The 26,489-nt window shown below is 40.7% G+C and overlaps 1 protein-coding gene across 3 annotated transcripts in view; it reads left to right on the forward strand.

The window, feature by feature from the left end:
* Positions 1 to 26,489, forward strand: part of Abcc2 (ATP binding cassette subfamily C member 2) — a 54,367-nt gene that overhangs the window by 14,334 nt on the left and 13,544 nt on the right. For all 3 annotated transcript variants that reach the window (XR_003301386.2, XM_026394904.2, XM_026394903.2), the window contains exons 8-24: positions 863 to 1,029; positions 2,185 to 2,362; positions 3,794 to 4,048; positions 5,121 to 5,186; positions 7,001 to 7,138; positions 7,674 to 7,820; positions 9,334 to 9,418; positions 10,063 to 10,129; positions 12,278 to 12,404; positions 14,441 to 14,617; positions 15,534 to 15,701; positions 17,958 to 18,138; positions 20,842 to 20,968; positions 21,228 to 21,363; positions 21,976 to 22,195; positions 22,297 to 22,451; positions 24,831 to 24,986. Coding sequence is in view for 2 of the 3 variants with exons in the window: in XM_026394904.2 (XP_026250689.1) it covers positions 863 to 1,029; positions 2,185 to 2,362; positions 3,794 to 4,048; positions 5,121 to 5,186; positions 7,001 to 7,138; positions 7,674 to 7,820; positions 9,334 to 9,418; positions 10,063 to 10,129; positions 12,278 to 12,404; positions 14,441 to 14,617; positions 15,534 to 15,701; positions 17,958 to 18,138; positions 20,842 to 20,968; positions 21,228 to 21,363; positions 21,976 to 22,195; positions 22,297 to 22,451; positions 24,831 to 24,986 (2,550 nt within the window). In the remaining variant the exon portion in view is untranslated. The remainder of the gene's footprint in view (positions 1 to 862; positions 1,030 to 2,184; positions 2,363 to 3,793; positions 4,049 to 5,120; positions 5,187 to 7,000; positions 7,139 to 7,673; positions 7,821 to 9,333; positions 9,419 to 10,062; positions 10,130 to 12,277; positions 12,405 to 14,440; positions 14,618 to 15,533; positions 15,702 to 17,957; positions 18,139 to 20,841; positions 20,969 to 21,227; positions 21,364 to 21,975; positions 22,196 to 22,296; positions 22,452 to 24,830; positions 24,987 to 26,489) is intronic.

Below are 26,489 nucleotides of genomic sequence, written 5' to 3' on the forward strand. Positions count from 1 at the left end.
CCGGATATTAGTTTTGTAGGGCTGCCATAACAAAGTACCCCAAAGTGAAGGCATTAAACAGTATAGGTTGATGGTGTAGCTCAGGAGTAGAGCACCTGCTTAGCATGCTGGATGCCCTGCACACAGAGAGACAAGTTTATTATCTCACAGATTAGGAGGCCAAAAGTGTGACATCAAGATATCAGCAGAATCATTCTCCCTCTGAAACCTGTAACAGAGAGCTCTTCTTGCCTCTCCCTTCTTCTGTTTTTTTGCCAGAAATCCTGGGCATTCCATGGCCTGTAGATGCATCATTCTATTCCCCATCTCTGGTATCTCATGGCCACATTCTCCCTGTGTCTGTCTCTTCTCTTCTTATGAGGACACCAGTCATATTGGATTACAGCTCACCCTAAGGACCTCATGTTAACTTGATTACACCAGCAAAAATCTCATTTCCAAATAAGAGCACGTTCTAACTTGCTAAAGGTTAGGATTTCAACATATCTTTTGTTGGGGTGAGGGGGATACAATTCAATCCATAACATCTTCCAAAAACCATAAGCAAGGGAAAAAAAGACACCTAAGAATTAAAAAATGATATTATCATATCCATGTCCTTCCCTCTCAGGATTGCCCCTTAGGCCCTCTGTTTTTGTTTTACAGTTGCCTGCTTTCCTAAACCAAAATAGATTACAATATCAGTTAGAATGGGAGAGAGGAACAGGAGAGGGCCAGCTGGGTGATGAAGAGTAAGTTAAGAGCTATACAGAGAAGGGAACAGGGCTCACAGGCACTGCTAGAAATCTGGAGCTGTTCAGGGCAGGAACAAGATCTTGTACTGCACAACTCTGTGGACTCTGATATTTGGTTCTGTATCCAGGAAGAAACTAAAAAGAAAAAGAAGAAGAAGTCTGGGCCCACAGAAGACTTTCCCAAGTCCTGGTTAATTAAAACCCTCTTCAAGACTTTCTGGATCATGCTCCTGAAATCATTCTTCCTGAAGCTAGTACATGATATCTTCATGTTTCTAAATCCTCAGCTGCTGAAGTGAGTCCCCAGGCCTTGGGTTATACCTTCAGGGTTACCTCTGCCACCCTCCCTTTTGCCTTTTGTGTAGGCAGGCAAGAGCTTTAATAATACTCTTTCTTTCTTTCTTTCTTTCTTTCTTTCTTTCTTTCTTTCTTTCTTTCTTTCTTTCTTTCTTTCTTTCTCTCTCTCTCTCTCTCTCTCTCTCTCTCTCTCTCTCTCTCTCTCTCTCTCTCTCTTTCTTTCTTTCTTTCTTTCTTTCTTTCTTTCTTTCTTCTGGCAGAATTGGGAGTAGACCCAGGGGCACTTTACTCCTGAGCTACATTGCCAATGCTTTTTGTTTTTTATTTTGAGGCAGGATCTTGCTAGTTGCCCAGGGTGGCCTGGAACTTGTGATCTTCCTGCCTCAGCTTCCTGTGTCACTAGGATAACAGGCCTGTACCACTATGCCTGGTTAAATTCTCATTTTAAAAAATGCTCATAATTTTTTTCTCCTAACAGCTTTGAGTTCTTGTAGAGCACAAAGAATTTTTCAAGATTTAAGCTGATATATACATATGTCTCTCTTTTTCATATACCGCACTACCACTTTATAGGAGGTCAGACACAGGTTAGGCCTCTTTCTTGTTCAACAGAACTGCTATGATCTGAGCCATGCCCAAAGGTGGACAGCACACCCGGGGGAGCAACTAACTTCATCTCTGCCCACAGCCACAGCCTTTCCTAAGAGTTTCACACTAATAAGATAAACTTTGTGTCTGGCATGATCTGAAATGGACCACCATAAGGGAAGCCCTTTTAACTCATTCTGGATACTTGTCCTAATTTTTAGGGTTTCATTGTCAGGAAATGATTAACTTGTCCCACAAGCTAACTTTTACCCAGGAGTGGGACAAGACAGGGCCAAAGCACTAGAGTGTCATTTACCTGGAGCATTTCAATAATTATCCATTCTCACAGCCATAGGTTATCAATCTTAAGCTCTTGCTAGCCATCTCCAAATAAAAGCAAGAACATTGGCAAGACTGTTCTTGGGTCTTCCAAAGGCATTGGGTGATTCTGATCATTTTTGTTACCCAGGATATAAGAGTAGGGCAGTTGGCTGTACATGAGGAGAGTGAGGAGCCTTTGGAGACCTAACTAATGGGCATCATTTACTTGGTTTTGCTCTGGCAGATTGCTGATTTCCTTTGTAAGTGACCGTGACATGTATGCATGGACCGGATATGTCTATGCCATCCTCTTGTTTGCTGTGTCTCTCATCCAGTCTCTCTGCCTTCAGTCTTATTTTCAATTGTGCTTCATAGTGGGGATGAGTGTACGGACAACGGTCATAGCTTCTGTGTATAAGAAGGTAAGCAGACTATGTCATATATCATAAAAGACAGTTCCCTTAGCCAACATGAGCATTTATTCCAAGATTAAGGAAACTTGATGGAGATGATAACTGATATCAATACTTGATTTTGATTAGCCATACAGACTCCTTTAAATGTTTCTTTGGAAACTGAATATGAAAAGTGTGTTTCTAGACATAGGGAGGTGAGCTTAGGAAGCTAGCAAGCTGCCTAGGATCTGCCTTGCAGCCTACAGGACTTAGATACTTGTGCCTCTCTTTCTGCCTCTCTCTTGACAACGTTAAAATGCCTTGACAGAAAAAGTAAAGGCGGAAAAGAAGCTGGTCATGATTCCTCTTGAACCTTGGTAGCCTAATATTTTAGAAATCTCTCTCTCTTTTTACTATACAATCAAGAATTCCAGCATGTTTGAAAGAATGTATTGTTGGATTAAGATGGCAGTAGAGCTTTCTAGGAGTAGGATGGAGGTGGGCATCTAGGGTCAGTCACAGCCCATATGCTGTTTCTGTGAGAATTAGAAGGTGGTTCATTCTAATGAGAAGATGCAGGCCACACCAGATGGTGCCTTTGTGAACATAGTATAAGCTAGTTTCAGTGTTCTGGTGTATTTGTGTAAAGCATCGTTGTGACAGACGTGTGGGTATTAGCCTTATGAATTCTCTAATATGAGAGCAGGAAGCCCACATTATAAGATTCAGGCCTCTGAGTATTACCTATAAATTCCTAACAATTGTCAAGTCATTTTACTTCAGATATGTAAACTCTGCAGCTTTCCTCTCCATTCTAAAATCTCTGTGCTTCTTGGGAATGCTTGCAAACCTCAATATGAGAGTATAGCTGCAAATAACTTTGCTACTTCAAAAGTCTCCAAGGCTAGAATCAATACATGCTGATTTCCTCCCTCCATCCCATCCTTTCTTTTCTCCCATTCTTTAGTATTTGATTTCCTACTGAGTGCACATAATATAGTAGTGAAATGGACAGATGTAGTCCTTGTCCTCACAGGGTTTACCTCTAGTACAGAAATAGAAAAACAAATTGATTACAGTTCATTGTAATGAAGGTAATGAAAAAGGTAAGCACAGAATTCTTAGGAGTACACAGAAGAGGTATCTATCCTAAATTTTGGAGTCAGGGGGGTCTTCTCAGAAGTTGTATCTAAATTGACTCCAAAGGATTAATAGGAGTGTTCTGGTCTAAGAAGTGTGTGGATAAGTGGGGTTGGGGAAAGGTGGAAATAAGAGGCAAGTATAGTCAAGAATGAGAGAATAGCATGTGTAAGATTTGGAGGCAAGGAGTCACCGTCCCTTGAAGAAGTTGTGTCCACATCCTTCCATTGTGTTCTCATTTCCTGTGTTTCTACTTCTCCTCCCCAATATTCTGGGCCTTGCTCATGGATCCCAATTTTGACCTAAATTTATCTTTAGGCACTGACCTTATCCAACTTGGCCAGAAAGAAGTACTCCATTGGTGAGACAGTGAACCTGATGTCTGTGGATGCCCAGAAGCTCATGGATGTGTTCAACTACCTGCACTTGCTGTGGTCAACTTTTCTACAGATTGTCTTATCCATCTTCTTCTTATGGAGTGAATTGGGACCCTCAGTCTTAGCAGGTGTTGGGGTGATGGTTCTCCTTATCCCACTTAATGGATTTTTGGCCACCAAGAATAGGAGTATTCAGGTAAAGAAACAGTCATCCCGGTGATGCTTTCTTTAAGTGTAAACATTTTTAGTTGCTCTAATTCTTTAAGGAGTTAGGACAAAGCAAAGCTAGTTCAAGACTTTCCATCATCCCGAATATACTTGGCTTTCTCTGTTTTCTCTTTTCATCTTCTGACCACTCTTAGGGTTTATATGGTTTTCATTCATATTAGAGGGAAGAGCTTGACTGAAGAGGGAAAGGTGCCCTGGAGAACTGGCACATAACTCTTTTACCCTGCTCTGCTGGGCTATCCTCAGAACAGGGATTTTTGACTCTGTTTATCTATCCTAGTGATAAAACCAAACACTTAGAGCAGTCACATGAGCGATCCCAACTCTTAAGTCCTGGCAATGACCCTGCTTCAACCAGGCAGGTGGGAGGTCTCCACATGGACAGTCCTTAGTTCTTCCAGGAATCACAGGCTTGGTGGGTTGACTTGATGGTGTTCATGACTTATTCCTTCACATGTTTTGCATTTATTTCATTACAAATAATAGTTTTAAAAATATTTGTTGCACATCTTACTTTTCTGAGAACACGGCAGCAAATCAGACAAGGTTCCTGTTCTTTTGAATCTTATATTCTGCTTGGGGGTGGGGAGACAGACAGTACAAGAAGAAGAAAAATACCAGATCATGATAAGTACTATACAGAGAACTAAGGGTGAAATATAGGGAGTGAGCGGGGTAGTTGTTTTCAATTAGGAGGTCAAGAGAGCCAGCCCTCTGTGAGAAAGGGACGTTTAAACCAGTCACAAGTCTGACCATGAGAGGCAAGCCTTGGTCAGGGGAAGGGAGGAATGACCTAATAAGACACTAGTCAGATGGAGATGGTGAGGCAGAAACAAGATGGGCATGTTTCAGGATCAGAAGGAAAGTAGGGACAGATGGACTAGAGTGGGCAGAGGGGAGAGTGGAGAGAGATGAATGCCGTCACCGGGCACCTCAAGCTCCAAATGACAGTCTTGAGTATTACTGAGGACTAGTGCCTGCTGCAAACCTGGGCCCTTACTCATGGAAGCATATTTTGTTTATTTTGCTTTTCCTGGCAGTTCCAAAATATGAAAAATAAAGACAGACGTTTGAAAATCATGAATGAGATTCTCAGCGGAATCAAGGTAAGAAGCCTGATGTTGGTAGCCCTCTGGTTGCAATGGCAGAAGCAGTGAATTTCTTGGCCCTTAATAAACTCTAGTAGAGATTGTGGCTTCCTGCTCCGTGGCCTTTACTGTATGTCTCATGATTCCTGATTTGTCTACCCCTAAGTGTTCTGTTTCATCTCCTATCATCCCTTCCAGGCTCTCTTTTAAACCTTGATATATTTTTTATTTACATTTATTTTGGTTTGTTTTTACATTTTACTGCAAAAAATTTTAAACTTACACAAAAATAGAATGATATAATTAATGAAGCTGAATGGACCTAGCCCCAGCCATTGTCAGCCTGATCTAACTAGTTTCATCTGTATGTCCACCCCTCACCCGTCACACCTGAGAGATTATTTTAAAGCAAACCTCAGATGTCTTGCCATTTCATTGGTAAGTACTTTTTGTGTGTTACTAAAGGACGTCCTTATTGTTTTTTTTAACAGAACCATAATACCATATTACACCTAAAAAATAAAAATAGCAATCATTCTTCTGTGCCAATTTCCCGATTGCCTCATACTCATCTTCTTTTTTTAACTTTGTTAATTTGAATAAAGACCCAAAAAATGTCCACCTATGGCATTTTGTTGGTAGTGACCTTAATTTGCAACACTCCTCTGTCATCTTGAAGGAACCAAGTTGCCTTGTTTCCTGTATTTCTTATAAATTGGTAGTAGATTTACTTAGATTTGGATTTGATTTTCTTTGGATGAAAGGTTACTTTCAAGTGTTTCTGTGTGCTTCAAAATAGCAGTAAGGGTGGCCACTCATCAAGCTCAGGCATTATCAGCATGGTTTATTCTTTCACCTGGGATAGCACTTTGAGACCCTGGTAGCACATTAGTATCACCTGTGAAGTTTGAGACTCACTTCAGTTCACTTAAATTGAACTCTCTGAGGTTGAGGCCTAAGCACCTGCATTTTTGAAAAGCTTCCTGGAGAATTCTAATATGCAACCAGGTGAAAAACAAATATGGTCGTACAAATTTTATAATGGTTTCTTGACCTATTTTTTCATTAGGAGTTGCAAAATGGTGAAAATTTTGTGAGTGATATTTTAATTTTGTTATTCCTTTGTGAATTGATTACTTGAATTTCTATAAAGAATTGTCTTTTATCAACTATCTGGTTCCTTAAAATAAAGTTTGTACAGGATAGGCAAGATAAATTCTTATTTCCCAGCTTTTAAAATAATGCATTTTGTTCTTTAAAGGTGGCCAGTAAGTTTTTTTTAAGTGTTTTGAATCATGGATTTTAATATTACCCCAAATTTTAAAAAAATGAAAAAGAGGCTTTTTTTTTCAAACTCCCTGATATTTTTCCATTCAGAGCTCTGATCTGTCTTTCTACTAATGGAACAAAATTAAAAGACTGGGTTTTGAATCTCAGCTCAACTGCTTGCTAGCTTGGTGGCCTTGGGCAAGTTACTTCACTTCTTTCATTCTTTTTCCTTGTATTTTCTACAAAAGCAGACTGACTAACTCACCATGGTTTTCCCAGAACTTTCTAGGTTCTAGCACAAATGGACCCATGTCTTGGCAACTCCTTAGTCCCTGACAAACTGGGACAGGTTGCTATAAAGACTCAATGAGATAATAGATGCAAAATTATTTGTAGGTAGCAAGTTGTCAACAAATACAAGCTATATCTCTCTGTAATCATTCTTTATAATCTGGATTTCCAAATTCCAAACAAGGGAGCATATCCTTAAATGTGGTAGATCAGACATACCTGCTGCCCTTTCAGGACAACAGTGTGGAATGTGCTTTTTTCTAACCTATTAGATCCTGAAATATTTTGCCTGGGAACCTTCATTCAAAGACCAAGTAAACAACCTTCGGAAGAAAGAGCTCAAGAACCTGCTGTTCTTTGGTCAGCTGCAGTCTATAATGATACTTATCTTACAAGTAACTCCTGTCTTGGTGAGTAGCAGAGGAGTCAGTGGACTAGGTAGGTTTTAGATTTGGGTCAGCTTCCTGAAGTGGAATGTCTATTCTTGAGAAATTCCCAGTGTCTGTAGGCCTGATCCAGAAATCCAGGGAATTTATCCCCACTCATCAAACCTCCATATCATCATCCCTACATTATGTCCCAATTCTAGTTCTACCCTTGTGTGCTGTTTGCTGTTTTGGTAACCAAGAGAAAGCTTTCAGGATGTTTAGCATGAGTGGATGTGTACAGGATGGTTCCTTGTCTTCTTGGGAGAGGCCATCTGTGTTTATGGTGAGAGGAATATTGACATAAGAAGACCCAATCTGGTCCTAGCAATCTGTTAATTGGCTTTGTAAACTTGGGCAAGATATATCTTCCTCTCTTTGGCTGTTTTCTCATCAGTAACAGGAAGCTGAGATAATCCTTAAGGTTCTCCCAATGCTTATATACTATGTTTCTGAAGCTTAGCCCAGAGCTGGTTGGATCCTTTTCAGAACAGATCGTTTATGACCTTGCTCTTCCCAGGTATCTGTGATCACGTTTGCTGTTTATGTTCTGGTGGATAGCAACAATATTTTGGATGCAGAAAAGGCCTTCACCTCCATCACCCTCTTCAATATCCTGCGCTTTCCCCTGGGCATGCTTCCCATGGTGATCTCCTCTGTGCTCCAGGTACATAGGAACTCCACTGCTAACTGCTTATCTCTGGGTAAAAGCCCTAGAGGCCAGAATAACTATTGTGTCCCATTTCTAGCTTCTGCTGGTGAACTTTCAGTTAGATCTGTTTGATCTCTGGAGGCCAATGGTTTGATCTTACTTAAATCACAAATTCTCTTGAGCCTCAATATATCTCACTCTAAAATTAGGATTATCATACCAATATTATCTACCTCACAGGGAATCTTGTGAATTTTGTGAAGTCTATTATGATGAGCCCTATTGTTGGGAATATTTCAAAGCCCTTTTCCCATCCTATTTTCTATGGATTTTTCTAAGATTTTTGAGGTGCTGATACATTAGACAAATATGGCACAAAGGGAGAGAAAGACCCTTTCTTTGCATAAACCCATATAGTGGTAAATTTGGAGCCTTCTGCTGTCAGAAGATGAGTTTTAAGTTTAGGAGGCCTTGGATGGGCTAGAGGAAGTATCTGCATTCTGAAAACTGAGCTCTGAGATGGGCCAAGGATCAGACCTCAGAGTTGGTTCACAAGGCAGGTGGCAGACTGATAAGGGGGGCAGAATGATGGGGAATAGGAGAAGTGTGGTGACCTGCTTCAGACAGCTCTGGCCATCAGAAGGACTGGGGTTTAGGAGAAGGCCTCCTTGTCCTGGAGAGAATGAAGAAAGGCTGCCCAATTTGGCCAATAAAGAAACAATATGCTCTTTTCAGATATAGTTTATTCCATAGATAGCAAAAGCAAGATCAACAAGAGTGTCAGCTCCCTGCATTCCTTGTCCCACAGTATAACACTGAAGCAAAAGGGTTTGAATGATAATACAGCATGGACTGTGGGACACTCTTGTTTCTGAGGAGCTGAAACAAGCACTTTTTATAGCCTACAGTTGGCCCTAAGGAAGGTACAGGCAGAAAGCCTAATAATACTTCAACAAGTCAGGTGTCCATGAGGACCATCTTATGACAACCTCATTGGAAGATAGGAAGGATGATGAAAAACGTCCTTGTAGAAAATTCTTGAAAACCTCCTCAGCTTTCACATTCCAGGAACCACTGGGTGTTCTGCCAACACTTAAGTCAACTTCAATTTAAGCTTTGGTCAATTCCTTTATAGAGGATCCCAGTGGTAGCTCAGTTAAGATGCTGGAGGTATCATCAAAGAATAGACTCAATTAAGTAAGGGCAAGACAGAGACCCAGTTACCAGAAGTAGGTAGAAATTAGGGCTTTGTCTTAGAAGAAGGCATGGGACAGTTTCTGGAAACAGGGCCAGAGATTGGACAGAGATAGCAGTAGAGCTGAACTCCTTGTGTTTCTTGAAGGGCTGAAATACTGTCTTAATTTGATTTTATCCGGGGATGGCTTCCAGGGCTGAAGTGTGGTTAAGTCTGTGGTGAAGGTCAGGAGGTTCTAGATGTGGAAAATGGCAAATCCAGGGGTAATGACAAGTTCCTTTCCCTGTTTGTTAGTTATTGAAATATTTTTGAGATCCTTTGTGTCCTTTCCAGGCCTCCGTTTCTGTAGGGCGGCTAGAGAAGTACTTGGGAGGGGATGACTTGGACACATCTGCCATTCGACATGTCCGCAATTTTGGTAAACAATTTGGAAGTTGTTTCCCCAAATTATTTGTAGTGCTAGTGCCAGAATTTTGACATTCGGGGCTTGGGAGGGGATGGCAACAAACTAATTAAAGGAGGGTTAGTCTTGATCTTATGCTTGTATAATAAGCATGTGTTAGCTTAAATTATGTTTTCACCCAGAGTGGATTGCCTAGCTATATTGCTAAGCAAAGCTGGGCCAGCTGTTCTGAGAAAAACCAGAGAATCCTGCAAAGGATCCAGGAAGCAGAGGTCAGGATGGAGCCACATGTGTGGGGCTGGGAAGGTAGCCTGGAGTGAAGGAAGACAGTTTCTGAACAGAGAGAGTAGTGGGTCTGGAATCCAGGGTGGGGAGGGTTTGTATAAGGAGGTGAACTCATACAAGGAGACTAGGCAACAAAGAGCCTAGAGATGTTCTCAGGGCGTCTACAGGTTAGGAATCTGGGCTACCAAGTTGAGGACTTCTAAATAAAAAAGGACTTCAAATATGCAGGCCCCTTCTATTCTCATCCTAGGAGCCTTCTAACAGAGGTGACCTTAGGAATTAATAGAGGAAGGAGAGTCACGAGGGCTGGGGAAGGGAAGGCAGATATATGGGGGCTTACAGGTAACCAAAAGAGGGGGCCTTTTCTTCAACAGACAAAGCTGTGCAATTTTCGGAGGCCTCCTTTACATGGGATCCGGATACAGAAACCACAATCCAAGAGTGAGTTGCCTCCTTACTATCATGTTATTCCTTAAGATTCTTCTTGACTGTTCTGCTTTCTGAAAATTCCCTGTAATAGAATACATGGGGAAGCAAACTATGTGTATGTGTTCAGTTAGATACTAGTGCAGAGTAAGCCTCTGAGGGATAAGCTGAGAGCAAAGATCCTGAACCTTTTTCCTGTGATTTTATTTGCCATCCAGCTTTCCTATTGTAGGATGGTCTGACTATCCAGCTGAAAACCCATGACAATGTTTGTTTCCCAGATAACAGATGGAGACAGCAGGGTTGGCAAGTGGCCTAGGTCTCTGGGTATGGTAGAGGCACACCAAGAACCTGAATGTTAAGTTTATTCATTCATTTAAGAATAATAATCTGGGGGCTTCTAGTGATTGCAGCTCAGTGGTTGAGCACTTGCCTAGCATGTATGAGGTACTGGGTTCAATCCTCAGCACCACATAAAAATAAATAAAATAAAGGTATGAAAATACAATAATATTATTTAAATTTTTTTTAAAAAAGAATAATAGTCAGGAACATTAGTATCTGACTTTTCCCCACAGACCACACAATGGGAGCTACCTCTATAAAATTCTTCATCTAGAATTTCACATCAAGGGCTGGGGATGTGGCTCAAGCGGTAGCGCACTCGCCTGGCGTGCGTGCGGCCCGGGTTCGATCCTCAGCACCACATACCAACAAAGATGTTGTGTCCGCCGAGAACTGAAAAATAAATAAATAAATAAATAAAAAAAAAAAAAAGAATTTCACATCAAAATAACCCATTCCTACACTGCACCCCATAGAAGCCACCTCTTCTGTCATGTAGGTGGGCTTACCCTAAGCCTCTTGCCACACTACTACACAAAGAGTATCTCTTAGGCACACCAACTAGTCCAATGAGCACATTGCCAACAGAGCAGGCCCTATCTTTCTCCACAGCTAAGCATGCTGTATCATCTCTCTTCTCATGACTTCCTGCCCTTCTATCCCTATAGTCCTGAACATGGACTCATGAGCTAGACACAGGATGAGTCAGGGAAGGAGCCCCTGCTCTGAACCCTCCCAACCCAAAAGCTTCCCTTTGTAGAGGGGAAAGGAGGCACAGTTCCCACTTAACTGCTATAAGTCTGAAAAAGTTCAATTCAATGGGCAGGTTCAGAAAGACTGAGCAAGATTTCAATGTTCCAAATGTTCTAGGGACTCAAATCATAAGGCTGGCAAACCAGGTTTTTAGGATTATAGCCCAGTGAAGGCTCCATCTCAGCCAGAGAAGTCAGATCTTCCCAGAGGGACCAAGGAATCTGCTTTCAGCTAGTGCTATTCATTGAATACACGAAAGATTGAGTAAAAATAAGTAACATTTAGTTTGTCATTGAATAACCTAATTTGGAAAACATTGGTTTAGTCTAACTCTGTTAGCTTAGAAACAGAGGTCCTTAGTCCAGAAAAAGTGACCTTCCAAAATCATTTAACCCAGCAGTGGCAGAATCGGGACCTGAACCAGGCCAGGTCTCTAGACTCCCATCAGGATCTTATTCAATGGTACCATGTTGGTCCTAGGAGAATTTTTCCATTGGAAACACACATTTAGCACAGTTTATAAAGGAGTTGGATAAATTAGAGCTCATTCTTTAGCCTTTTAGAGCTTTAAAATATTTTCATTATGGGCTGGGCTTGTGGCTCAGTGGTAGACCACTTTCCTAGCATGTGTGAGGCACTGGGTTCGATTCTTAGCACCACATACAAATAAATGAATAAGAAAAAGGTTCATCAACATTTTAAAAATATATATTAAAATTTTTTTTTTCATTAAAAGCCAGGTACAGTGGCTCACACCTGTAATCTCAGCAGCTTGGGAGGTTGAGACAGGAGAATCGTGAGTTCAAAGCCAGCCTCACCAACTCTAAATAAAATACAAAATAGGGCTGGGGATATGGCTCAGTGGTCGAGTACTCCTGAGTTCAATTCCTGGTACCAAAAAAAATTTTTTTTTTCATTAAAGAACTGAGGTCTTATATGTCCAAGGTTAATTTTCCAATCTTGAGAGGGAAATCTCGTAATACCAGACTTCATGGAGAGTCAGGGCTTGAACTACTCTTGATTACGAAGCCCTCATTGTCTTCAAAATAATTTTGCTTCTTTCAGTGTGAACCTGGACATTATGGAAGGCCAGTTGGTGGCTGTGGTGGGCACTGTAGGCTCTGGGAAATCTTCCTTGATGTCAGCCATGCTGGGAGAAATGGAGAATGTCCATGGGCACATCACCATCAAGGTGAGAGGGAATGCCAATGGAGAAGACATCTGACCTTCAAATATGGGCCATTTAGGGCTGTTTCCTCACAGGGGAGAATATACTAGTAGTTGAGGCCTTGGAGACATCTGGTAGATTTGTGAACAATAGACTCTCTGCCCCATTCCAAACTTATATAATCAGATTCTGGGAATAGGTTCTAAGAATCTGCATTTTTAATGAGCTTCCCATGTGATTCTCATATGTGTAGTAAAGTGTGAAAACTATTCATTAGAGACGTCTTTCTTCAGAGAGTGGGGATTTCTAGTACAGTACCAACAGAAGCAGTAGCAAGAACAAAAAACCAGTGGTCTGTAAAATCAGTACTGGCATGGCACTCAGCATCAACCCAAAGTCACAATTAATCTTGGGCATTTCACCTCCTTCTTTGAGAACTAGATCTTTGAGTACACTTGCTCCTAATTCACAAACCTGTCACAGGGTGTTGACTCCTTCATACTCATGACTTTTTTAACACAAGAAAATGTTTTCATGGCATTTCCATCGGTACTCTGAACTTCCTCAGAGAGCTAAATTTGGAGGAAATTAGAGGTATTTTTGAATTATTAAACCAGTCAATACTTGCACCAAAGAGTCAAGTCTACAGATTTTCAGGAGTTTTCCCTTTAAGATTTTTGTATATTGCCAAATCTTAATCTTTTTTTAGGCGGGGGGAGTGGTTACCGGGGATTAAACTCAGGGGCACTCGACCACTGAGCCACATCCCCAGCCCTATTTTGTATTTTATTTAGAGACAGGGTCTCACTGAGTTGCTTAGCACCTTGCTTTTGCTGAGATTGTTTTGAACTCATGATCCTCCTGCCTCAACTTCCCGAGCTGCTGGGATTACAGGCATGTACCACTGTGCCCAGCCTAAATCTTTCTTTTTTAATTAATTAATTAATTTTTATATGATGCTGGGGATGGAACCCCAGGGCTTTGTGTGTGCTAGGCAAGCACGCAACCACTGAGCTACATCCCCAGACATAAAGCTTTCTTTTCACTTATGAGAAAGCTTGTCCTGGGTTGCTTTATGTTGATCCATTTGGAAGTTTTTAAGAAATATCTCTTCTTCCATAGTATACTGATATGCTTTCCTGATTTACCAATCTCTAATGAGCTAAGTTGCATTAAAAATAATGCACTACAACAGAGATGACTGTACAGATTTAACTTTGTTTCCCAATTCCTTTTGGAAACTTTTTATTGCTAACTCATAACTGAGTGTTTTAAAAATTTATTTGTTCTTTATAAATACACATGACAGTAGAGTGTATTTTGGCATATGGTACATACATGGAGTATAACTTATTCTAATTAGGATCCCATTCTTGTGGTTGTACATGATGTGGAGTTATTCTGGTTGGTTTTCATATACAAGTATAGGAAAGTTACGTTCGATTAATTCTACTGTTTTTCCTATTCTCCCCACCCTCCCTTCCCTTCATTCCCCTTTGCCTAATCCAATGGACTTCTATTCTTCCTTTGTTGTAGGTTAGCATCCACACATCAGAGAGAACATATGGCCTTTGATTTTGGGGGACTGAGTTGTTTTTGTTTTTGTTGTTGTTGTTTTTTAACACAGGCATCTGTTGGTCTTTATCTCTCTTCAGATTATATCTGCTCTGTGTACTCCCTGGTGTCTTAATTCTAACCTCTTAGTTTTTGCTTCCTAAGATGTCATCTATGGCAATCCCTGAAAGTAGGTCCAGTATACTCATTGAGTTGAACTAAAACACAATTCTAGAAGCAGCATGTGCATTCATCTTCTGATTTTCAGGTTTGTGACAAGAAAAATGATAGTTTAAAAAGAGGAGGCTTAAAGATGCATTGAATCTTTCTCCCTGGTCAGTTCAATAAATATAAGCACATTCATAAATATCAGATGCTTAAGCAGCCTGACACATAGTTCTTCAAGTCTAACTTCTATTTGTTCCTCCCACTTCTGCCCATCTCATCCTTCAACCTTGCATTTCTGGAGGTACAACTTTCACATGGTCTGATCTTTTCCTGTCTAGGGCACCACAGCCTATGTCCCTCAGCAGTCCTGGATTCAGAATGGCACCATAAAGGACAACATCCTTTTTGGGTCAGAGTTCAATGAAAAGAAGTACAAGCAAGTTCTGGAGGCCTGTGCTCTCCTCCCAGACTTGGAAATTTTGCCTGGAGGAGACCTAGCTGAGATCGGAGAGAAGGTACTTGGGACAACAAGATATTAAAGAAAAAAAAAATGAGGATGATGGCAAAGTACATAGAGTAACATAGTTGATCAATATTGCTAGTCGTGTTTGGAACAAACACCAGAAAATGTGTTTGTATTATCTGGCCACAAAATTTTGTGCAATAAGTCAGAATTTAAAACTTTGTACTTAGAAGCAAATATTGAAATTACATAACCTAAATAAAAGGTGATGAGGCAAAGGACTGAGAGGCTAAGTTAACAGTGAGTGGCCCGAGATTTACCTGTATTATTAAATGCCTCATGCTATTAAATGACTTTTTATAAAAATAGATTTTAAATAAAAATTATATTTTTAAGTAACTATACAAGCATAGCATTAATTTATTTATATTTTTTATTCTATATATTTAGGATGTTTTCATCCATTCTTTTATTACTGAAAATGAATCTTTGGTGGGGTGGGGTGGGGGGCAAGGATCTTGAGGTGCTAGAAGACTAGTAACAGCTCTTGAGTGATTTTGCTTATTAATCAGCATACATTTATTAAGCAACTATGTGAAAGGCGCTATTTTAAGTGCTGGGGTTATATCCAGGAACAAAATAGAGAAAACATCTGCCCTGGTGTAGTTCTAGATACTCATGGGGTTGGGAAAGCAACAAAATGTTAAATAAGTAAATTATCTGATAGAAAATGTAAATTGTGCATACCTTTAACTATTGGACTGAAAGTTATTTGCATCCAAGTTATTTATTTGTATAAAGAAGCATAAGATTTTTATGCTCGTAATACTTTCTTGAGGCAAATTTCTTCCTTTTACCCCTCCTTATTAGACTCTGTGAAGTTGGGACTAGGGAATAATACTTACTAGAAATTGTTTTCTTCTTCAGAAATTATTATTTAAAAACTTTCTTCTTTTTCTTTTCTTCAGGGTATAAATCTCAGTGGTGGTCAGAAGCAGAGAATTAGCCTGGCCAGAGCTACTTACCAAAATGCAGACATCTATATTCTAGATGACCCCCTGTCAGCTGTGGATGCGCATGTAGGAAATCACATTTTCGAAAAGGTCTTGGGCCCCAGTGGCCTGTTGAATGGCAAGGTGAGAGATTATTCAAAGTGATGAAGATCTAAGGACAAGGGGATGGGAATCACACACATCTCCCTGGACAGTGATTGTCCGGAAGCAGATTTTCTTATTCACTTGCTCCCTGGGTTCCTGAGGAAAGAGCGAAAGACTGGTCTCCTTATAGACTACCTCAGGAAGGCTTCCATGGTGAGGTCATGGCTTATGCTGGAACTGGCTAATTTAAACCTTATTTTGTGGCTCTGACACTGAGCATCTTAGGATGATTGGCTATAAAGTACTATGGACCTGTGGTTATAATAGGAAATATATTTGGTCTTTGTTCCTAGTTTCTAACACAGAGCTCCTAAAACCCTTGGAATTTTAAGAGTGCTAGGAGGGTCTTTTGTTATTCATAATGAGCCCCTTTGATCACACCTGTCATGAGATAACTTAGGTTAGAGCCCCTCCAAAGCCTCAAGTTTGGTTACCAGCATGAACAAGTGATTAGGTTGGAACTTTCAGCTCTATCCACTGCCCTCCAGGTGGGGTGGGGGTAGAACATGGAGATTGGGTAATAATAATCCATGAACAATGAGATTGGAATAACTTCCAAATTGGTGACCATATCAAGGTATTGGAGGGTGGTGTGGATAGAGAGGTCGTGAAAAGCCCCACATCCCTTCTCCATAGCTTTCCCTGTGTAACTTTTGTTTTTTTAGTTGTAGATGGACACAATATCTTTATTTATTTATTTTTATGTGGTGCTGAGGATGGAACCCAGTGCCTCACACATGTGAGGCAGGCGCTCTACCCCTGAGCTACAGCCCCAGCACCCCCCTACACCTCCTTTTTATTTTTTTAACCTGTGTATCTTTTCCATTGACCATTCCTGAGTTGTATCCTTTACAAGCTGACAAATGTTTAGGTAGTTTTTTCCTGAGATCTGTGAGCCTTTCTAGAAAATTATGGAATGACAAAAGGGAGTTGTGGGAACCTCCAACTTATAGGCATTTGGTCAGAATTATGAGACTTGGTACCAACATCTGAAGGGGGATGCAATTTTGTGGGACTGAACCTTTAAACTGGGGTTCTGTGCAAACTCCAGATAGTTAGTGTCAAAATTTAATTTTGAATTGTTGGACACTCACCTGGTGTCAGAGAACTGGTCAGTGTCAGAAAAAACCCCAGAGGCTCAACAGTTCACTTGCCGGTAGTGGAACACAGGTCATCCTGCAGGTATTAGAGCTATGCTCTAAGAAGGCGTTTTCCCTGGAGCTTTTGCAGGATGTGAGAAGATATTCCTGGAAAGGATGGCTAAACCTGAACCCAGAAATAAGACCTAATGCTTATTGAGTATTCCCTATGTCCCTGGCCTGTACTGAGCCTTTTAACTGCATGGTCTCATTTGATTCTTGCAATGACCTTGTCATATAATACAGATGAAGTGGCTGGTGAAAGCCAGTAGAACTGGTTGTGGGAGGAGACCAGACATTCCTTACTATGGGAAAATTGGCATGTGTATCCTAACACAGTGGGCTGAATTGGGGGAGAGCTGACACAGCCCCTCTGCTGATGAGAGCTTTTCCACTGGTGTTGGGCAAGGAGATTCTAACTCTATCTGGCCTGTTCCCTACAAGATTTCTTGAATGCTACTAGTCACAGGACAGCAGAGTTGATGAGACCTGGGCTGCTATTCCACTGAGGTCCTTTGCCTCTCTGTTGGATCTGTGGATCAGCAGGAACTCTCTGTCTCTCCTATTCCTGGACCTGGCTTGTGTCCTTACAGATTTCTTGGTTTCATTCACTCATGAACTGAATGCCCACCTCAGGCCAGATTTGGGACATGTCTAGATGGAAATATCTGGTCATTGCTCTCATGTAACTTACAATCCAAGGGGAAGACATTAAAAAAATAAAAAAACAAGCCATAATGTTACAAAACAAGAATTGTTTTAATGGTAGCCTGTACAGACTAAAGTGGGAACATTGGAGAATACCCAAATCTTGTCAGAGGAATTAGAAAAGAGGAGAATGTGTAGGGAAAACCTTATTGTCACTACAGGAAAATATCTCTGAGTACATCCACAATGATAGGAGTCTCATTTCACATATAGGTTCAGGTTTTAAGATGAGATGCTGGGAATGAAAGAAGCAAAATAAGCCAAGTGGTCAGGGCCACATTTTGAAGCAAAGCCCCAGTGTGAATTGACATATTTTTTCCCTTTTAAAGTAATCCAGGAAGATGATGGACATAGGGTAATCAGCACAACTTAATGTTATCTTTTACAGACTCGACTCTTAGTTACACATAGCATTCACTTTCTTCCCCAAGTGGATCAGATTGTGGTTGTGGGAAATGGCACCATCTTGGAGAAAGGATCCTATAGTGACCTGCTGGCCAAGAAAGGAGTGTTTGCTAAGAATCTGAAGACTTTTGTAAAATATTCGGGTCCTGAAGGGGAGGTCACAGGTACGCAAGGAGGATTGGAACAGGTTGGAACTTGGGGCCGGGGTGGAAATGGTAAAATAATATCTACTTCACAAATTGTTTAGTATACAATGAACTGCACTTGGAATTGAATTACTCAGAGATTCAGACTCTGTTCTTCAGTGTTCTGGGTAAAGAAACACAGACATTGAAATTCTGTGCCTAGGCCAAATGGGTGGCTCATTCTGCTCATCTCTCTCTGACACACAATCAAAGGACACTCTTTAAAGGGTACAACTGAAGGTTTGGGTAAGTAACCCTTGTGAAAAGCATATCAGTGGCACAAAACTCTTTTAGGGATGCTATGCCTCTTCTTTTTTTAAAATTTTTTTGAGACAGAGAATTTTAATATTTAATTAAATTTTTGGTGGACACAACATCTTTGTTTGTATGTGGTGCTGAGGATCGAACCCAGGCCTCACGCATGCCAGGCGAGCGCGCTACGGCTTGAGCCACATCCCCAGCCCAATGCTATGCTTCTGTTGATTCAAGTGACACATACCATTCCAACTACCCCAAATTCAACTAAAATCGGTTCCTGGACAACCTCATAAGCTGGTGCTAATAGTGTGATATCAAACTCCTGGTAAGCTTTAACAAAGGAACCTTGATTAATATACTAAAAACACTGGGTTTTGAATCATAAAAAATAGTGTCAGTTATATAGAATCACAGCATTCCATGGGAACATCCCCTGATATCACTACCATTTGGTTTATTGTTTAGCTCCCATCAACAGTGGAGCCCTGTTTACTAGCATGTTATTGTTTTTGTTTTGAGATTTGGGACTTAGTGGCATGAAGGGAGGGTAAGTTGAGCTATATTAATATTTGTTCTGTGACTTAGCTTCCCAGTTAACCACTGTAACAAAATACCACAAGTCTGGATGACTTAAACGAAATAGATGATTGCTATGAGGATGAGCTCAGTGGTTAAGTGGCCCTGGATTCAATCCTCAGGGGAGAGAGAGAGAGAGAGAGAGAGAGAGAGAGAGAGAGAGAGAGAGAGATTATTGCTCACACTTCTAGAGGTAGAAGGGCATGAGCAAGGTGTTGGCAGGATTTGTTTTTTCTTAATGTGCTAGGGGAAGACCCATTTGAGGCCTCTCCTCTAGTTTCTGGTAGTTGACTGGCAATCATTGTAGTGCTATTTGCTGTTGTTTCTTCTATTTATTTGTTTAGTTTTCTGAGCTAATTTAATTAAGTTTGTTCCATTTGTCATATGTGGCCACTGAAATCTCTGCTTGGTTGGCATAGTGGTCACCTATTGGTTAGACAGAGATTTCCTTGGATGCCTGGCACCAGTAAGTCTCATAGCCGTTGCTGAGAGGCTGTGTATGTTGGTGCATAGCTTCAGCACTGTGACACTTTACATCAGTGCCTTAGCCTTTACTTCCTCAGTGAAATGAAGGTCATCTAACAGTTAATGGGACTGATAATTTTATTATTATTTTTTGTGGTACTAGGGATTGAACGCAGTGGTTCAATCTACCACTGAGATAGGGCCTTGTTAAGTTGCTGAGGCTGGCTTCAAATTTATAATCTTCCTGTATCTGCCTCCTGACTTACTGGGATTACAGACATTGCACCATGCCCTGTTAGCCTCTGCTTCCTGCTTGCACAAAGTAACAAGATCAATCTGAAGTGAGACACTAGGGCCTTCTGCAATCTTTCCTGGGCATATTCATAGCCCTACATATGTGTGTGGCATCCTAGATTGCCAGGAATATATCAGAAGTATCAAAGACTTCTGTGGAGGACATCTCATTCCCCAAATTTTCCATTTAATTTTTTGATCAGCTTCTTATGGCCTCAACTGTTACCATCCCCTCAGGCAGCTGTGATGTTAAACAGTTGCTGATGATTGTTTGAACTAGCTCTGAGGTCAAATAAAGACAAGTCTTGTGAATGGAGGTTTTCAGGGAGTTCTAGACAGGTGAGATAATGGCAATTCACCGCCAGTGTTTTTTTTTTTTTTTTTTTTTTAAGGGGAGGAGGCGTTCTAAACTTACTCTATTTCCTTAAGTGGCTGCTGGGCTACTAGGTTTTATGGCCACCATAATTTTATGGCTGTTGGCTTTCTAGGATACAGCAGCTGGAGAGAGAGAAATGGAAATAGGGCAACTCAAACCACTATAAGGTGGACTGTTTTTGCCAAGACCCAGTTATTTAAAAAATAATTGATCCTTTATTGTTGCAACTCTTTGGTTAATTTCAGAGTTCTGAAACAGTTGATTCTGATAATGTTTTTTAACAATATTCTCATTGCTTTTATGGAGGAACAGATTTCCTGAGATCCTTAGTCTACTATTTCCACTAATTTCCATATTATATTCTACATTTTATTTTACTTTCAGGGTATGCTTTTTAAAATGTTTTCAATAAATAAGAGCTTCTTATATTCTTTGAACTTTGAGATTAGCATTTCCAATTTATAATCATCTCTTTAGGCAATTCTAGGAATGGCGACTCTTCTGTTTATCTACAATAATTCTTAAAAGTTCTTTCCTGCTCCAAAGGAATTTTTTGTCTCTGGGCTTTTCTTCTCCTATTGTAGCCTATTTGTATATCTGAGATCCCTGTGTTGAATCCAACAAGATCAGAGAAGGCTTCTCTGTCCTTATTCTGTCTGTTCCTTCTCTGTGAACACTGTGCCGTTTCCCTAACCTCTAACGTGTCTCTCTAGTCAATGATGATAGTGAAGAAGAAAATGACGACAGTGGGCTGATAGCTGGTGTGGAGGAACTCCCCGAGGAAGCTGCCTCCTTGACCATGAAAAGAGAGAATAGCCTCCGTCGAACACTGAGCCGCAGGTATACCACTGATCCAGCTGGCAGCCTTTATCACTTCCTATTTCTGCTTGATCTCTTTTTTCCCATGGGATTTTCCTGAGAAGAGGGATGCCATGGGCTCTCCTAGCTCTTCCTTCGTTTCCTTGTATGAAGGGCTAGGCTTGTGTCCATTTCCCACAGCCATCTGCTTCCATGCCAGCAGAGTGACTGTGACCTCAGTTTGCAAGAAGACCCGGAGGAAGCATCTACATGCTCAGGGGAGTTTCCCTCTGTCTCTCAGCTCCAGGTCCAGTGGCCGGAACCAGAAAACCCTGAAAAACTCGTTGAAAACTCGGAATGGGAGTGCCCTGAAGGGGAAGGAAGGAGTAGTACAAGGGCAAAAGCTAATTAAGAAGGAATTCATGGAAACTGGAAAGGTGAACACCACCCCCAAAAAAATATCATGGGAGGGGATATAGGGTTTAGAATCTGAACATTTTAAAAATCAGTTTAAACTCGATTACTTATCTATGGGAAAATATGTTCAATTCTTTTGTAATTCTTCAGATTCATTATTAAAACAACACAGGCTGTAGGCCTTCTATGAAGATGACATGTTCCTTGTAAATATCCTCACTCCATCCTTCATGAGGGCTTGATTCCCATTCTGATATGCAGAGAACAACAAAACTGTTTTGAGATGCTGTTTTAGAAGCCCGGAAACTAACGTAGCGGACCCAGAGTACACAATTAAAAATTAAGGAGACTTAAAACAAATTCCAAATTATACCTGCTCCTCTTAATTCCCTCTAGATGTCCATTAATAATCAGATGGATGTTTACCCTGCATTGCAATTCAACATGGATCTCTTATCCTAGCCTAGTGCAGGGATGATGACCACAAATTATCAAATTTGGCTACTTGCAACATTTTCCCAAGAGCATCCACTCCTCCTTGTGATTGTTTTTTTAGATAATTCCAACAACAACAAACAAACAAACAAAAAACCACATTAGGGCATCTACTAACATTGGTGGGGGCTTTGCAGGTGAAGTTCTCTGTCTACCTGAAGTACTTACAAGCAGTAGGATGGTGTTCAATATTCTGCATCATCTTTGTCTTCTTATTGAATTCTGCGGCTTTTATTGGATCCAATTTCTGGCTCAGTTCTTGGACTGGTGACTCTCAAGCCTTCAATGGCACTAACTATCCAACCTCTCAGAGGGACATGAGAATTGGGGTCTATGCAGCTCTGGGAATAGCACAAGGTATGTCTGACAGCTACAACAGCCTGTACTTTGCTTGTCCTGGGCATAAATCTTCAGAGATTTCCATGTATGGTGCTAACAAAATTTGGTTCCATTCCTAGGTATATCTATGTTTATAGGAACTTTCTTGAGTGTGTATGGTTGCAACAATGCAGCAAAAATCTTGCATGAACAACTGTTGAACAATATCCTTCGAGCACCCATGAGTTTTTTTGACACAACACCTACAGGCCGGATTGTGAACAGGTTTACTGGTGTAAGTATCTCAAGGGCTATACAGTGATGTGTTTATATACTGAGGATCTTTCTATTTCTGATAAGAAGGACTTCTTGTGTACCCCCTAGACTGTTCTTTTGCCCTCTCAGCATGCAAATATTTCTTGAGCACCTCCTGTGAAGTCCTAAAGATCCTAGGGATACAGGGATACAGCTCTGGCCCTTCTGTCACTTACATCTAATGAATGAGACAGCCCAAAACATAAAGGATTATGATAGAATGTGGTGAAACCAGTAACCACAGTGTGTACAGGTGTTCTGGGAGTACAAAGGAATGATGGAGAAATGAGATAGCAGCTCAACCTGGATGACTGAAATGGAAAATGTCAGAAAAGGTGAGACTTGAGTTCAATCATAGAAGTAAACCAGGGAGTTGATGAAGGGAGTTGAACCAGGGTAAGAAGGATTATTCTGCTGAGTAAAAAGCATAATTAACAGCACTGTCACTGCTTGTGACAGTGATTAAAAGTGATAGGAGGATCATCTTTTGCTTCATATCTGCTGTCATTCCTGAGGCTTCCATCTTTGATGATTTAAGAACCAGGGAGTGAGGTCCGAATGTGGATTAGAGCTATCTATGTTTTAAGGAGGTTCTCAAATTTTGTTTCCATCTACCACAGATGCTGGAACCATTGGCAAGCATTCGTTCATCCAACATTTACTGAGTGCCTTTTTATGGAGCCAAGTACTGCACTAGGCACTCAATAAATGTTAAGATTATAGATGACTATGAACCATGAACCAGACCTAATTCACTGAATTTTTTTTAATGCATATGAGTGGAAGTTTCAGGAATACGGCAGAAACCAGGCAATTCTGAAGGATATTCAAGCATCAGCACAATTTTTTTATTTCTTTACTTGAGAGTTCATTTTATAAAATGTCTGAGAAGCTCTGAACCCTTTTTGTTTGGCCTTGGAACAGACACAGAAAGGGTAGCTCATACCTCACAGCCAGGTTCTAGAGATAACAGCAACCACTTCAAAAGTGGGCAGGTAACTGGTTCCCATTTGTCACCTTCCTGTGGGGTAGAAATGAGGAGCATACTGTCATTGGAGACCACTTCCATGCACTCTCTTCTCTAAATGGAACCTAAGCAAGCATAAACTTTTGGATGGGGATTTTGCAAAGATTTCATAGTCTTCCCCATCAAGGTATCTGATTAATCTTCTGGAAAAGAGAATGTGTGAGTTAGTTAGGCTGTAGTCGTATTTTGCTGACTGCATTTCATGAAAAAAAAAAAGAAACTATCATTAATCATATAGTAAGTTTTGCAGGGGAGGTGGCTCAAGCTTATAAATGGGGATTTTGATCTAGGGTTTTCTGAATCAGTGGCTGTCTTTAAGAGGAGAAAGGGTAGAAGAAAGAAAGATGGGGAATCTGTGCTAGGTAAGGATCAAAAGTGATCTGCATAGAACTGACAGCTGGTGAAGGTTTCTTGTTTTTTGCCAACTCTTGACATAGTTACATATTTGTATTCTGATACAACTTTGAGAAAGGTAGATTAGACTAAGGAGTCATCCCCAATTCAGAGCTCTCCTGAAAGAACATTATCCCTGATGCAATCTGGGGAAACTCCAGAGATAATTTAGACTCACCTTAGCACTCACAGATAGAATCAATATAATCCTCTAAGAAAGCTGGGCAAGGGCAACCTAAGATATAAGCCAGGCTTCCTGAGTATGCTCCAAACCATCCTTCCATCCATTAATCTTTTCATTTTAAAATTTATTTTGCATGGTATGAAAATAATATGGCAGTAAGACCCCTCTATCACCTCTAGGTTCCTTAGCTGGAACTCTGGCCAGTCAGGAATCATGTTCAATCCCTTTCCTCTGAGGCTCTATGCTTGGCAGAGGAAACAACTTTCCAGGATAGGATGGTACTTCAGTCAAGGGTGGGTGACAGGGTTTGTTAACTGGAGTTTCCCAACAAATGTGTATTGAATCCCAGACTCTCTGTTCTAGGTACTCCATAGAATTAGGACCTTTATAAGGTTAGAATAGCTCAATTGGTTAGTTATTAGAGAATGATTATAAGCCTCTATTGGTTTATAATAATTATGAATTGTTTAATAAATTTGATGGATGATGAGTGAAAATCTTTGTCAACTGTACTGGAAAAGGTGAAGAATGACTGCTGGGTCTGTCTGGAGGTACTTTAAAAACTGAGGAAGTTATTAAAATGAGATTTCTTATTAGGATGAGTAGTATATTCTATTGCAAATGAATATCTTAACAAGATTAAATGAAGGAGTGTCAGGAAACCCAGAATTGAACAGATGCCTCTCTGGAACCAGGAAGATATACAGTGTCTACAAAATTCATTGGTTCATCGTCTGTCCTAACTGTATTGTTAGGATATTTCCACGGTGGATGACACTCTCCCTCAGTCCTTGCGCAGCTGGATTGTGTGCTTCCTGTCAATAATCAGCATCATCGTCATGATCTGCATAGCCACCCCTATCTTCGTCGTCATCGTCATTCCTCTTGGCATTATTTATGTGTCTATTCAGGTACATTTGGAAATGGGTAGGTCTGCCTTTCTCTCTGCTCATTAAAGCCAGGATCCTTTCTGAGACTCCTCTCTTTTGTTTGTGACTAGTCACTTCTCTCCAGCATCTTTGCCATTTCATCATATATCTTGATACCCAGGAGCCCACAGGCCACTGTCTGAAGCTCAATTGTCAGCATCAACTGGTACATTATGGTTCACAGCATTTCACAGCCTGACTACCTACCCCCAGAACCTTAAGTGGAATGGATTTATGTTTAGGTTCAAGACCACTCTGAGATTAGCTCTGGACAACTTCTTGCAGCTCCATAAGAACTCCATGATGTTAGGACATTTCTAGAAGAACTTGTCATGTCTGCTTCCTCTTTTGATTTTGGGTAGGCAGCTTTACTTAGAGATGTCTGTTAGCAGGAGCTAGATCTCTTCATTTAAGGGCACTTCTAGTTTCATTGGGGTATCTCTGGATGGTTTAGACTCAGTTTCAACATATTTTTTAAGGGAACAGATAGCTTGGGAGCCAAGCTTCACAGAAAAACTAGAAGGGACTTTAAAATGGCTATAATAAAAACTGATGAGGAGAGGGAAGCTGTGAGAAGAGCTTTTGTGCCACTAGCTGCCTTTGTGATGAATTCTTAACCTAGAGAAAACCATTTTGAAGACTCTGCTGTCTTGGGGGGGCTTATGACCTTGTGATCTGTAGTAAGATGGCACCCGTTTGGGTCTATGGAGTTCCACAGGTGCACCAGCGTTTTCATAATAGCCTTCTGACGGCCCATTACAATTCAGCAAATAAGAGGCAGGGTTATTTGAGGAAACTTCCAGATATAACATTTTGCATTCTATCAAATAACTCTCAAATGCCCAGTTATTCTTAGGTTTCAACAAATCCTCACAGAATCCAGTAGCACTACTAATCTATTCCATCATTCCTTGCCCTTCAAGCCATGGAGATTCTTTCTGCATTCTGTTATATCCAGCTCATTCTGACACCCTCAACATTCTGCACATTTCCAAAACTATTTTACCTTCACACACTATTGAGGCATGATTTTGGTTACTCAACTGATTCTGCTCTTCAGTTTTGCTCATACCTTGTATTCCTTTCTCTGGCCATTTCCTGCCCATCCCCACTTTAAATTCCTTAGGTCCAAATATCCTTTACAAAATCCTTTTGTAGACCATTTATGTAACCAGCATAGGAACTTTCATTTGGATAACATATGCAGATGTCAGGGGGAGAATATGGACAAGGTGCTCAATTCTTGTAGTTTTGAAAGTCAAACCCCTGCGACTAAGGTGTGGTCTCCTCACTTTTATCTTCCTCTGTTCCCCACCAACTGCAGTCTTTCTATTGCCCTCTTCCTCGGGCATCTTTCCTCCTTCTTCTAGCCAAAGATTCAGGTTTCCTTCATGTTCAGGTGTGGGCTGGTTCCCCAGTGAGGAATGTTGGGTCATGTCCAGAGGGAAGATGTACAGGATATGCAACAGGATCATGTGGTTGACT

This window comes from Urocitellus parryii, chromosome 5 (genome assembly GCF_045843805.1).
Source record: "Urocitellus parryii isolate mUroPar1 chromosome 5, mUroPar1.hap1, whole genome shotgun sequence".
NCBI lineage: Eukaryota > Metazoa > Chordata > Mammalia > Rodentia > Sciuridae > Urocitellus > Urocitellus parryii.